General features: G+C 46.6%; 1 protein-coding gene across 8 annotated transcripts in view; it reads left to right on the top strand.

Moving 5' to 3' along the window:
- Positions 1-705: 705 nt before the first annotated feature.
- Positions 706-14,085, top strand: part of HMGCS1 (3-hydroxy-3-methylglutaryl-CoA synthase 1) — a 35,771-nt gene continuing 22,391 nt past the window's right edge. For 2 of the 8 annotated variants that reach the window (XM_043546526.1, XM_037902750.2), the window contains exons 1-3: positions 9,422-9,941; positions 12,396-12,853; positions 13,955-14,080. In XM_043546526.1, the coding sequence (XP_043402461.1) occupies positions 9,553-9,941; positions 12,396-12,853; positions 13,955-14,080 (973 nt within the window). In that variant the 5' untranslated portion in view covers positions 9,422-9,552. Of the gene's footprint in view, positions 855-2,001; positions 2,044-8,895; positions 9,355-9,421; positions 9,942-12,395; positions 12,854-13,954; positions 14,081-14,085 lie in introns of those variants that run through there. The other 6 variants (XM_027817497.3, XM_037902749.2, XM_027817482.3 and 3 more) reach the window with 6 other exon arrangements.

Below are 14,085 nucleotides of genomic sequence, written 5' to 3'. Positions count from 1 at the left end.
GCTCTGAGTATTTTTAGGTACCTACAGGGTTTGGCAAGAGTTCTGCAGATCCAAACTGGGACACAGGTGCCCATAAGATTTAGGGCATTTAGGTGCCTAACGACCCTAATGTTAAACTCACAGAAATTATGCTTGCTACCTGCCTCCTCCCCCACCACTGCTATTCCTCTCACCTTTGGGAGTCCCTGGTTCATCCCTTCGCTAAGGAACCCTGTGCCCCATCCATCTCCACGAGACCCTCCATCCATCCCCCTGCCTGCCACCTCCTGACCCTATCCACCTTTATGGCAGCTCCATCCCCCCATAGCAGCCTCTCTCCACCCAGGGCCCTGCTTTGGGACCCTAGAGCTCCCATAGCTCCCCTAACCGCCCACAGGTGCGCCTCTCCCCGTAAGGGAACGTGAGGCTCTGGTTTCCCTCTGCCTGGGCTGAGACTCGCTCCCGTTGCTAGGTAACATCCTCCTCTGTGCGCCAGGGACCCGCGCGGCCACACTACCCTCACCCGCAGTCGGCAGCACGCCTCCCATTGGTCAGCTGGGCTCTGCGCCGAGTTCCCATTGGGCAGCCTCTCCCTGAGCCGCGCTCCCATTGGCGAACAGCAATCTGCCCAGGTCGCGTCACGTTCTCACACCATGCGCCAGCGCCACCCGCCTCCCGGTCCGCTGACTGGTTGGGAGTGGTGACAAAAAGGGTACCCTGCGACGGGGGACTCTGATTGGGCGGACGAGCTGCCGCTCACGTTTCAAGCGACCGCTTGGGCGGCGGAGCTGGTTTAAAGGCCCGCTCCTGCTCCCGTGCCCCATCCAGTGGCTGAGGGAGAGAGAGGATTAAGCCGGGTCCGTCGCATCGCGCAGGTGAGAGCTGGGCAGAGGCGCATCCTCCGCCACCCCAGCCGCTCGCGGGGGGCGGGACTGAGATGCCCGGCTCCGCTCGGGGCTGGGACCCGCGCAGGGGCTTGCTGGGGAGCTGCGACATCCGCGCCCCCGTCCCGCTCCGTGCGGCGGGGCTGGCGGCTTCCCGGCGCTGCAGTGAGAGCAGCCCCCCGGCGGGCTGGGCAGGGGCTGAGGGGAGCGAGCGGCCCCGGAGCTGTGGTGGTGGGCTGGGTGCAGGCGCCTGGGGGCCACCCATCGGCGCCCTGTGGCCTCTCCTCTCCTGCCCGGATTGGGCAAGGCTGGCCAGGGGCGCCCCGCTGCATCGCACCGGGGGGCGCTGCCCTGCGCTTGGCTGCGGGGTCCGTGGCTGGATTAAACGGTGGCTCTCCGTGTCTGGCCTGCCAAGGAGCCGGTAGCCCAGAATGGCTCACCCCGACCCCGCCCTGCCCAGGTACCCTGATAGGTTCACACGTCCTTGGACTTGTCAGTAACAGGTATCCTTCGTGGATTTAGACTATGCCTCACTAGCGGAACAAGGCAGCTATAGAAAGATACTATGAAAATAAGGGCTATATGCCAACCAGGCTATGGTGGTGGTTTTTGTGTATTATAGTGCTATACAAAATGTGCTAGGCTTGTACGGGCGCCTAGGACAGCAGTCACTGCGCTAGTATTCGCAATGGATGCCACTTTAAGGTACAGGACCGTCTTTTACTGCATGGTGTCTGTGCGGCCAGAACCTCCACAGAATGCTGTTCCGCTGATAAAACTCTGTAGATTCCCATAGACTATCTTTGATTCACCTGGGTGTGAATGGTTTCAGAGAGAGTAGCAGCCGTGTTAGTCTGTATTCGCAAAAAGAAAAGGAGTACTTGCGGCACCTCAGAGACTAACAAATTTATTTGAGCATAAGCTTTCATGAGCTACAGCTCACTTCATCGGATGTCACTGGGAATTTTGTCTGCATGTGTATGGGGCTTTTGGAGGCAGAAAGTTGAAGGGATTTTGTATGACTTGAAAAATAAATAAATCAAAGGAGTGGGAGGCACTGTCCTACTGAAATTCAGTCGCATTAAAACATGTAGTTTAACTATTTTCCCCCTAAATGTGTTTTCTACATAAACTCTAGAAATGTAGCTGGCTTCAGCGATTCAGGAACTGAACTGACCAGGTAACTAAAAGCCGGAATAAGTGCAAGGCATGACTTAGTGGATAATTTCACTGACTGTCTTCCTATCCTGTTAGCTTTGTGTGTGCATTAAATACATTTGTTATTGCTCCACTTCACTGTGGTCAGAACTCCAGGTCCCAAAACCAATTTTTTTCCATCTCCTTACTTCAGCCCTCTTTACCATTGATCATATACAGCATTAGGCTTGCTACTAAGTCTCTCTCTCCCTTTCTTCTCTTCTCACTCTGGCAAGTGACCAGCTCTTTGCAGGATCAAACCCAATCACAGAATTGAGCCTGTGTGTTACTATGCAAGGGGCTTTTTAATAACTGAAATCCTGTATTTGCTACATTAGCAATGTAAAACCTGCTATGGGAAGAGAGAATATTTCTCTGAGAAATTGTTATTTTCTAATTATATTCTGAGCTTGAAAAGACATGTGAAATAGTACATGCACTGCATTTCTTTTTATGAATGTATACTGCTGTCTAAAACCTGAGCTGTAACCAGAAGAGTGCTGCATCTCATGAACACTTCATGGTCTAGCAGCAGCCTTCTGAAAATCTTTGAATATCTGTAGGTAACCTTTTTCATATGTTTGGCAGAAATACCAATTGGTGGTCTGTTCAGTGGCTAGTAGTACATGCTGTATTCAATGCACACGGATTAAATGTATTTTGAAATAGGTGGAGAAAGGAACTACATTAAGTTAAAGGGCATATTAACTGATTATCAAATTCATCATAACAGTATTTCTTCAGAAATGAAAATAATAGTTTGAGTGTTTTATTTATGAAAACTTTCAGGAATAAAAGGAAAAAAGTGAATGACAAATTGTGTTGCCTGCAAGAACCAAAGATATGAATTCTTATTCTGTTTTGTAGCTTTCAGCAGACTCTATCCTGTGAAAGAAAGAAATTTAAAAAATATATAATCTGAAAAGTCTAGAGAATGATCTCAAGCAAACTAGCGGAGCTCGCTCTAATTTAAAAAACAAAACAGTGCATGCCACCATGTGATGTCTCTGCCATTATGGTTGCAAAATGCTACTAGCTCAGTTTTTCCAAGGCAAGGACTGTTGTGGTTTGCCACATTATGCCTCCGAGGGATTCTTTAAAAAAGGCCTTCTAGTCATGTGAGGGAACATAACTAATTATCATCAATGCCACAAATTCCTTTTGATACTGATGGCATTAATCTTTCTCAGAACTCGTTTGGCTGCCTGTTTTAGAATTGTTCTAAGGGTTATTACATGCATCAGTTTTGGTGTGAGTTATGTCATCTTGTCTTTCTGGCCTATTAATACAAAACTTAATTTAATATTGCTGTCCTTGTGAATAAAGCTGGTCTGAAAGATGCTGAACATTCACTCATGAAAGCTGAAGTCTTCCTACTATAGAATAGGAACATTACAAGCAGCACTATAATTTACCCAACCCATACTTTCCTGTTAATGGGTCTCATTCCATTCCTGAAGGGAATGCTTGTAGTAGGAGTTAGAGCAGGGGTGGGCAAACTATGGTTTGGGGGCCACATCTGGCACTCCAGATGTTTTAATCTGGCTCTCGAGCTCCCGCCAGGGAGCAGGGTCTGGGGCTTGCCCCACTCTGGCGCTCCAGCAGGGGAGCGGAGTCGGGAGCTTGCCTCACTCCATGCAGCTCCCAGAGAAGTGGCATGTCCCCACTCTGGCTTCTTCGTGTAGGGGCAGCCAGGGAGCTCCGCATGCTGCCCCGCCCCAAGCGCTGCCCCCGCAGCTCCCATTGGCCAGGAACCATTGCCAATGGGAGCTGCAGGAGCGGTGCCTGTGGACAGGGCAGTGCTCAGAGCCGCCTGGCTGTGCCTCTGCATAGGAGCCAGAGGAGGGACATGGTGCTGCTTCTGGGAGCTGCTTGAGGTAAGCGCCACCCATAGCCTTCACCCCTGATGCCCTGCGCCCCAACCCCCTGGCCCAGTCCTGATCCCCCCCCCCCCTCCTGCCCTCCAAACCCCTCAGTCCCAGTCTGGAGTGCCCTCTGGCACCCCAAAACCCTCACCCCAACCCCACCCCAGAGCCCGCACCCCCAGCTCCCCCACCCCCAAACTCCCTGCCCCAGCCTGGAGCCCCCTCCCACACCCTGAACTCCTCATTTCTGGCCCCACCCCAGAGCCTGCACCCACAGCTAGAGCCCTCTCCCGCACTCCAACTCCCAATTTCGTGAACATTCATGGCCTGCCATACAATTTCCATATCCAGATGTGGCCCTTGGGCCAAAAAGTTTGCCCACCCTTGAGTTAGAGGGTAGCTCAGTTTCCATAACTCATACCTTGGTCTTTTTCAAATGTTGACTGTCTGGGTCATGGGCCAGGATGCTATGCTACAAGCGCAGGTTACACTAGATATGACTTTTCACTGGTACAGATTTCCACTGGTCTCCATCTATCCTATAAATGATTTGTTTTTTTTCAGTTGTGCCCATCCAGAGAAAAACACAGGCCACTTGCCAACCACACTAGTTAGTCTGCCCTATGATCTTTGCTGATATTATCAATAAGGGTACCAGTTGTGATGTGGAGATCTGTGCAACAGCAACCGGAAGTGGACTGTTTTGCCAGTTTCTTCCACTGCAGACCTGTCAGATGGCAAAGACTTTTTGATCACAATCAATGTACGTTGGATTTGAACAGAAGTGAAAGCTGGATTAATGACCTTTCAATCATCTGAGATGTGCAGGCTTTCTTGGTATTGTTATAGCAACAACTCTGGTATTAAAATATTCTTGTCTTTGACATGAAACAGCATTTTAGCTGAAGATTGTTTTTCTATCTTGATAACTCCCATTGTTGTAGTTTAAGTTATTTGAACTCCATCTTGTGTATAGTGTTTTGTCTTTAAATGCTCTTTATCCATGACCATATAACTTAAGGCATAGACTAACTGCAGATGGCAGGAGAGCAATACTGTTAATAGTCATGGCATTGCTTCTGATTTGAACAGTTTTGCAACTGAAATTTATTTTACCACTGACACTTCCTATTTGGGGAGTCTTGTTCCTACTCAGTGTTACAACTGAGGAAACGGCATTTTTTTATGTGGCAGGTTTCAATCAAACTAATGTTTAAGCCATCCTCAGTTGACTAGAGGATGGGCTAGAACCAGTTTGCTTGTCAGCTCTATCCATTCAGAATCTGTTCTGATAGACAACCTAATTAATGATTAATTTCAATTTGGGGTTTGTCAGATTAGATATACTACAAAAACAGTGATTTTTATTAGTTTATGCAACCCACTTCTGCTTTGCATTCTTATAGCATAAACATGCCAATTAATATTTCAGACTAGGGGACACTATTGTGACTTAATCTTTCACTGAGATGAAGCCAGTGTCCCATTTCACTTCGCTGGGACTCAGAAATATAAACCTGAGTTTACTGCAGTACTAGCAAGCACTTCAAGGATAAGCTAAAGGAACAATATCTGAACTACTGACAAACTAATTTTAAACCTGTTGAATAAAACTTGAGTAATTTAGACTGATTAGCAACTTACGTAAAAGTTATAACTATTAAATTATTTTAGTGCTCCCAAAATGCATGCCAAGCAAACTTAGCAGGTGGAAAACAACACAATTAAACAGTTGGTACTACTTAGTGCATCAGGGCAAAGTTATTTTAAAGTGATACTTTCTTTTCCAGGTATCCTTATGCAGTTGCTTCTAATCATAAAACCAACCAGTTCTTAAGTAACAAACCTCTGGCTTCATGTTTACAAAGTAATAAATGCATCTGAGTATTTATAAAAAGAAAAGGAGTACTTGTGGCACCTTAGAGACTAACCAGTTTATTTGAGCATGAGCTTTCGTGAGCTACAGCTCACTTCATCGGATGCATAGCATATCGTGGAAACTGCAGAAGACATTATATACACACAGAGACCATGAAACAAAACTTCCTCCCACCCCACTCTCCTGCTGGTAACAGCTTATCTAAAGTGATCATCAAGTAGAGCCATTTCCAGCACAAATCCAGGTTTTCTCACCCTTCCCCCCCCCCCACATTTATTTATATGTCTTTTAGGTATTTATATGTATTTTAGGTAGCAACGAAATGGGCAAACTGAACTAGTGTAACTTCTCTAAATCCAGTTTCAGAGTAGCAGCTGTGTTAGTCTGTATCCATAAAAAGAAACTGAGTACTTGTGGCACCTTAGAGACTAACAAATTTATTAGAGCATAAGCTTTCGTGAGCTACAGCTCACTTCATCGATGCATCCAATGAAGTGAGCTGTAGCTCACGAAAGCTTATGCTCTAATAAATTTGTTAGTCTCTAAGGTGTCACAAGTACTCAGTTTCCTTTTTTCTCTAAATCCCTCTGTGGTCACTCCTGTTTTGGTTTGAGTAGTCTCTTTGTGTTGTGTTTTGTCATTTAACTCAACCTGCTCCCAGTCTATGTATAACAAGACCACAAAGCACTCTTACTCTAAACTAAAACTCCAGTGCTGCAAACACATACTTCCAGGAGAACTATTGACTTAAAAGGGACTATTCAAATTAAGTAGTAAGAACCTGTATAAATGGTTGCAGGATCATGGCCAAAGGCCATATCTACACGACAAAATTGTGTCAACCTAACTTATGTCGGCATACAGCCACCACAGTTATTAAATTGCTTCTGTGTGTGCACGTGTAGCTCTTTGTGTCCACAGTGCATGCCCTCACCAGGAGTGCTTGTATCAATTGTATTGTCAGTGGCCGGCATTGTAGGATGGCTCCTGCAGGCCAGTAACAGTTGACTTAAGCAATGCAGTGTCTACACTGACATTGCGTAGACCTAATTATCTTGACTGTGATTCTGTGCTGCTCGGAGAAGTGGAGTTTCTAAAGCAGTGTAGAGAGGCACTTACCTGGGCAGGAGCCAAATATAAGTGAAGATACTTCCACAGCTAGGTTAACGTGAAGCAGCTTATGTCACCCTAACCATCTAGTGTAGATCAAGCCTAAATGGGGCACTATACATTTAAATTAACAAATTGGATTCTATCCATGCAACTTTCTCATAAAGACAAGTCTGTGCCTTCCCTTTATGTAGTAACACCTACCTGTACTGTGTGATAAATTCACCTCAGCTAAACAAAAATCTTGTTGTAACCTGTGTTGTACCTCCCTGTTTATTGGAGAGTGTCAGTGCCTCACAGCAGGAACCACACCTTTTTATTTAGGTGGTCAAGGACCTAGCCCAATGTTTCTCAACACCTGGTCTATAGATCAACGCCGGTCCCAGAAATCTCCCTGATACAGTTTAGGAAAGCAGCAAGCCAGTCCCTGGTATCAAAAAGCTTGAGAAACATAGACATAGCCTACCTCTAACTTTTACAGTGCCTAATCACCTTGTCACATCCTAGCCTGTTCAGGTCAGGCTACTATTTCCTTTTTGGAATGAAATCAGGGGAGGAGGAAAACATGCTGATCCTTGCCCCTACTACACGCAGCGATGGCTCATCTACACCCCATGTTTCTGTAGGATCCAGGTGCAGCCTGCACTTCACAGCATAGCACTACATCCTGGACATACATAAGAACGGCTATACTAGGGCCAATGCCAAGTGCTTCAGAGGGTATGAACAGAACAGATAATAAAGTGAGCCATCTCCTGTCACCCATTCCTACCTTCTGGCAAACAGAGGCTAGGGACACCATCCCTGCCCATCCTGGCTAATAGCCATTGATGGACCTATCATCCATTAACTTATCAAGTTCTTTTTTGAACCCTGTTGTAGTCTTGGTCTTCATAGCAGCCTCTGGCAAAGAGTTCCACAGGTTGATGGTGCATTGTGTGAAGAAACAGTTTATTTGTTTTAAACCTGCTGCCTATTAATTTCATTTGGTGACTCCTAGCTTTTGTTATTTACTTTCTCCACACCAGCCATGATTTTGTAGACCTCTATCATATCCCCCTTAGTCATCTCTTTTCCAAGTTGAAAAGTCCCAGTTTTATTAATCTCACCTCAGGTAGAAGCTGTTCTATACCCCTAATAATTTTCATTGTCCTTTTGTGAACCTTTTCCAATTCCAATATATCTTTTTTGAGATGGGGTAACTGCATCTGCACACAGTACTCAACATGTTTCAGAGTAACAGCCGTGTTAGTCTGTATTTGCAAAAAGAAAAGGAGTACTTGTGGCACCTTAGAGACTAACCAATTTATTTGAGCATAAGCTTTCGTGAGCTACAGCTCACTTCATCGGATGCATACTGTGAAAAGTGTAGAAGATCTTTTGATATACACACAAAGCATGAAAAAATACCTCATCCCACCCCACTCTCCTGCTGGTAATAGCTTATCTAAAGTGACCACTCTCCTTACAATAAGAAAAGGAGTACTTGTGGCACCTTAGAGACTAACCAATTTATTTGAGCATGAGCTTTCGTGAGCTACAGCTCACTTCATCGGATCCTTTTCTTTTTGCGAATACAGACTAACACGGCTGTTACTCTGAAACCGTCTCCTTACAATGTGTATGATAATCAAGGTGGGCCATTTCCAGCACAAATCCAGGGTTTAACAAGAACGGGGGGGGGGGGGGGGGGGGGGGTAGGAAAAAAACAAGCATAATGACTTAGTACTCAACATGTGGGCATACCACAGGTGCTATTGTCTGTCATTCCTGTGGATGACTCTTTTTATTGGAAACTGCAGGCTGCAGCCCTAGCCTCTATTTCCATGAAAATAAAAAGGCTTCCTCCACTTTAGCTCCTACTGTTGGGAAAGCTTCAACCTCAGCTAGCCGGGGATCCCCTCCCACCACAACAGGACTCAGGTGTGATGACCCACAGGCTGCAGCAGAAATACCAGCTGTGGTTGGGTAACAGCTACTCAATCCACGTCTGGTGTGCCGCACCCACCCCTGCGGCGGCTGCTATTGTCTCCCTCTAGTCCCAGGACCCCGAACAAAGGGAAGGGTGCCGGGCAGGGCTGGGGCTTGTCTGTCTTCTCGCCCACACGGCCCTGCCCGTGCCCGCTCCCAGCGCAGCGCTGCAGCACGGCGCGCGCCTGGCTCCGGCACTCACAGCCCCTCACCCACAAGACAGAGCAGGGGCTATGCTCTCCGCGCGCCCGCCGGGCAGGACGGCGTCTACACTGCAGCAAAAACTGGCGCTACGTCACAGCACCAAGAGGGGGGAATAACCAGCTGGGGGCGGCCGCGTGGGTTGCGGCAACAGCGTGCGTGCGCGCGCATTTGGGTGACACGCAGAGGGACGATAGTATGCGCGCCTGCGCACTCGGGTCCGCCCGCCCGGTGCGTTCTGGGGGCCGGCTATGGGATTCCGTAACGTGTAAGCGAGCGGGGGCCGCTGCGAGGGGGGGGGCGGTCGGCGACGGGAGCCCCCGGGGGTGGCTGAGGAGCCGCTTCCTATCCCAGGCGGGGGCTGCTCCCGGTGCGCAGGAGCCCCCGGGCCCTGCAGGGGGGCGCCTCAGACCGCGGGCCCCCTCCGGCGGCTCTGGGCGTCGCGCTCGCCGGGAGGGCTGCGGGCATGGGCCGTGCCGCGGAGCCGGGCGCCGGGCTGATCGCAGCAGCGCTGTGGCTTGTTGCCCCGGCTGGGCTTGGCAGGCTTTGCCGCATGGCTGCGGGGCAGGAGCGCGGCCTGACGCTGGGGGTGCGAAGCGTGAGGCGGTGGGGAGGCTGGGTGCTGTGCAGTTGTTGTTCTTTTCTGCCCTTTGCAGATGGCAGTGTGGGCGGGAGAGTTGCCTCCGTTTTGGGACATCCAAGTAACCCTGAGTCAGAAGGACCCCAAGGGTGGATACGAGACTGTCTGAGTGCCATGTTGGCTCGTGGGCAGAGCGCTGTGCTTGGACTCAGCAACTCTGGGCTGGATGACCTTGGACAAGAAAGTCCACTACTCTGCCTTAGTTTCTCTGTAAAGTAGGTTTCAGAGTAGCAGCCGTGTTAGTCTGTTTTTGCAAAAAGAAAAGGTGTACTAGTGGCACCTTAAAGACTAACCAATTTATTTGAGCATAAGCTTTCGTGTGTTACAGCTCACTTCATGGATGCATGCAGTGGAAAATACAGCGGGGAGATTTATATACACAGAGAACATGAAACAATGGGTGTTACCATACACACTGTAAGGAGAAAGTGATCACTTAAGATGAGCTATTACCAGCAGGAGAGCGGGGGGAGGGGGGACCTTTTGTAGTGATAATCAAGGTGGTCCATTTCCAGCAGTTGACAAGAACGTCTTAGGAACTGCTGGAAATGGCCCACCTTGATTTTCACTACAAAAGTGATCACTCTTGTTACAGTGTGTATGGTAACACCCATTGTTTCATGTTTTTCTATGTATACGTATTTTCCACTGAATGCATCCGATGAAGTGAGCTGTAGCTCACGAAAGCTTATGCTCAAATAAATTTGTTAATCTCTAAGGTGCCACAAGTACTCCTTTTCTTTCTGTAAAATAGGGATAATGACACTAAGTTCTCTTGTAAAACGCTCTGAGAGCTAGTAATAAATAATTCATACCTAGCTCTTTTATAGCGCTTTTTATCAATAGTGGGGCTTTTATAGAGGAGGCAAATTAAACCTTGGTACCTATTGTCACTGCAGCGCACTATTTTGTTTTATTAATTTAACAGGGAAACACTTTCAACAATAAAGGTGGCATCAGTACTGCAAAGATCCCCTGATTTGCATTTTTCAGGAGGTGACTAACTGAAAGGATTTCTGCTCCTGAGTAGACAAATTAGAATGCCGCATCATTACATTCTGTATCATGTGTACTTAACCTAGATTTGACTTCAAAAATTTCTACATGTAGTAGTTGCCGTATGGGCAGAGCCGGATTAACCTTCTGGGGCTCCGATGTCAAACATATTTGTGGGCCCCCATGTAGTCATTGTGGGCTCCGAGTGGGCCTGGTGTGGCAGTGCCATTGGTGCCATAGTATACCCGGTACTGAATCTCAGAGACATTTTTCATTTTGGTCAGATATCTCTGCATGACTATATGCGTTGCCATACACAAGTTTCCTCAGCCCCCAGTTTTTCTCATTGAGCTGTACACCCATGTGGGTTTACCATTGTTCACAGTGAGTAGAACTTTCATAGTGATCAGGGGAAACTCCCCACAGATTTATCTTAGGTCTCACATTACCTAGTGAATAAGTAACGCCTCCTACACCTAACTTTTTCACCCAATTACTAAATGTAAACCTGCTTAGCTTACAAGGGCTGAAAATATCAGGTAGTATGGTCACAAAAGCAAAGTACTTCTGAATTCAGCAGGAATTTTGGTTGTGCACAGAACACAGACCGGACTAGTTCCCGCATGGTTACAAAACTGCAGTAAAGCGGAACCATTTTCAGCTTGTGTGATTGGAGGATATCTGGATCCATATTATAAAACTGTCGTACATAAATGAGGAAAAGTTGAGGTGTCTTTGTTGTTCTTTTATTCCACTCTTTGTTTCTGTGGGGAATTTGCCAATGCAATATTACTGTCTTCTTTTTAAACAAAACTAAAAAAAATTATAATGGCTATTGAAAATAGCAATTTCAGCCCTAGTTAGCACTGGGAAGATGCCAGCATGTGTTGCTCAATTTTATCCTAATTTTTCTACAGCAAATTACAGTGGATAAGTATATTTGATTTGGGAGAAATGAAGTAGCAGCCTAAACTGAGCTTGAGCACTCCTGAATTTTGAGGGTGTTCAAATCTGGAAGGCAGATGCTAGATTCCCTTCCTGAATATTAGATAAATCTGGAAAGGAAAAGCCAATTTCTGCTTCCATGGATCAGAAGTGAATGTTATCTGGCAGACCTCTACTTGGTACCCACCTTCTGTTGGTAGACTCATCCTTGCATGAATCATCCAGTTGACTTCAGTGAGCTTATTAATATGCATAAGTGTTTGCATCCTCAGGGACGAAATTTGTATTTTTAATAATTACGAAAATTCTTAGTGGTGTTAAACCAGAAATTCTACTGACAATTACAAAATCAAAGAAATAAGTACAAAGCATCTACTAATAAAATGGGAAGAAAATAAATAAATAGCAGTACATAAATAGAAACATTGATTTTTTTTTTCCCCTTAAATTTAAAATTAGTTACACTTTAAAAAAAAAAAAAGATAATATCTACTGGGGAGTTAAGCATGTTTGTGAAGTGCACCTCTAATGAAGATGAGTACTCCATATTGGTATGAGCAGGTAGGACATGCCATAGCAAACGGCATTGGATAGAATATGTGGGAAATAGTTTTTCAAGGAGTTTGTAGGAAATTAGAAGTCTACTGCACAATTACTTATTAAAGTGAATGTTTCCAAATAAGCTTTGGTGTGTGTTGTTTTTTTTTTTTTTTTTCTCCTCCTCCAAGCTCTACAACAATGCCTGGGTCTCTTCCTGTGAATGCTGAAGCCTGTTGGCCAAAAGATGTGGGAATTGTTGCCCTGGAGATCTATTTTCCTTCTCAGTATGTTGACCAGACAGAATTGGAAACATTTGATGGTGTGGATGCTGGGAAGTACACCATTGGCTTGGGTCAATCGAAGATGGGATTCTGCTCAGATAGAGAGGATATCAACTCACTCTGCTTGACTGTGGTACAGAAGCTTATGGAGAGGAACAGTCTCTCCTATGATTGCATTGGGAGATTAGAAGTTGGAACAGAGACAATCATTGACAAGTCAAAATCTGTAAAGACTGTCCTGATGCAGCTCTTTGAGGATTCTGGTAATACAGATGTAGAAGGGATTGACACAACAAATGCATGCTATGGAGGCACTGCTGCTATCTTTAATGCTGTTAACTGGGTTGAGTCCAGTTCTTGGGATGGTAAGTTTGGTGTCTGTTTGTTTGAAAGCTACATCTTACATCTTTGTCCAGTAGTCTTTCTAGTAACCACCTTAAATACCAAGCACATAACTTTGTGCTTGGATACTAAGCTTTCTAAACATACTTTATAAGATGTAAGATTTCCTTTTCTGTAGTTAAAAAATGCTAAATAAAACAGACACTGGACTTGAGATTGATCTGGCATATTTCCCAGGAAACCTGAAGTGGGCAAACTACAGCCCGCGGGACCCTCTTGCCTGGACCCTGAGCTCCTGGCCCAGGAGGCTAGCCCTCAGCCCCTCCCCCGCTGTTCCTCCTACCCCGCAGCCTCAGCACGCCATGCTGCGAGTGTAGTGTATTAAACTGCTTCACATAGGAATGTGCTACTGGTAGCAGTTACGGAGAGCAATTTACTACACTACACCAGCGCAATGCTCTGGGTAGCCGGGCAACACTCCGGGCAGCGTGGCTGTAGCGCCGCCAGCCACCGGTGCTCTGTGCTGCACGGTAAGGGAGCTGGGGGGGTTAGATAGAGGGCAGGGTGGTCGGGGTGGGGGTGGATGGGGAAGGGGTCTGGGGGGGCAGTCAGGAAGGAGGGGGCATTGGATGGGGCGGTCAGGGGGCAGGGAGTGTGGGGGGGTGGATGGGAAAGGGGTCCTGGGAGGGGGCGAGAAGCAAGGGGGGGTGGATAGGGGGCAGGGGCGCAGCCTCCCCTAACCGGCCCTCTATACAATTTCCAAAACCCGATGTGGCCTTCAGGTCAAAAAGTTTGCCTGCCCCTGTGCTAGACAGAAAATGTATTCTTCCAAGATTGCTTACACGTCTAGGTTACACCTTGTGGAAATGTGAAATTAGAATGTATTTTATATGCTTTACAAAGTGATTCTGAGACACCTACTTATCACTGATCTTTTCTTGGAAATCTGGAATGCTCCAAGAATGAAAATAAAAGGCGGAAATAAATTTGGAGAAGTGTCAGCTGATTAGATCTCGCACAATCCTGTAACCATCTCTTCCTGTAAACTGAAAAACTAAACATTGCAAGCTAAAAATAAAGTTTCCCAGGGACTTCTTTCCATAGTTATTTCTTATCTTTTCCAGGTCGTTATGCGCTTGTTGTTGCTGGAGACATAGCTGTGTATGCCACTGGAAACGCCAGGCCAACCGGTGGAGCTGGTGCTGTTGCTATGTTAATTGGTCCAAATGCTCCTTTAATTTTTGAGAGAGGTGAG

Source organism: Chelonia mydas, chromosome 5 (assembly GCF_015237465.2).
Source record: "Chelonia mydas isolate rCheMyd1 chromosome 5, rCheMyd1.pri.v2, whole genome shotgun sequence".
NCBI classification, from domain to species: Eukaryota; Metazoa; Chordata; order Testudines; family Cheloniidae; genus Chelonia; species Chelonia mydas.
This window is presented reverse-complemented; position numbering and strand designations above follow the sequence as displayed.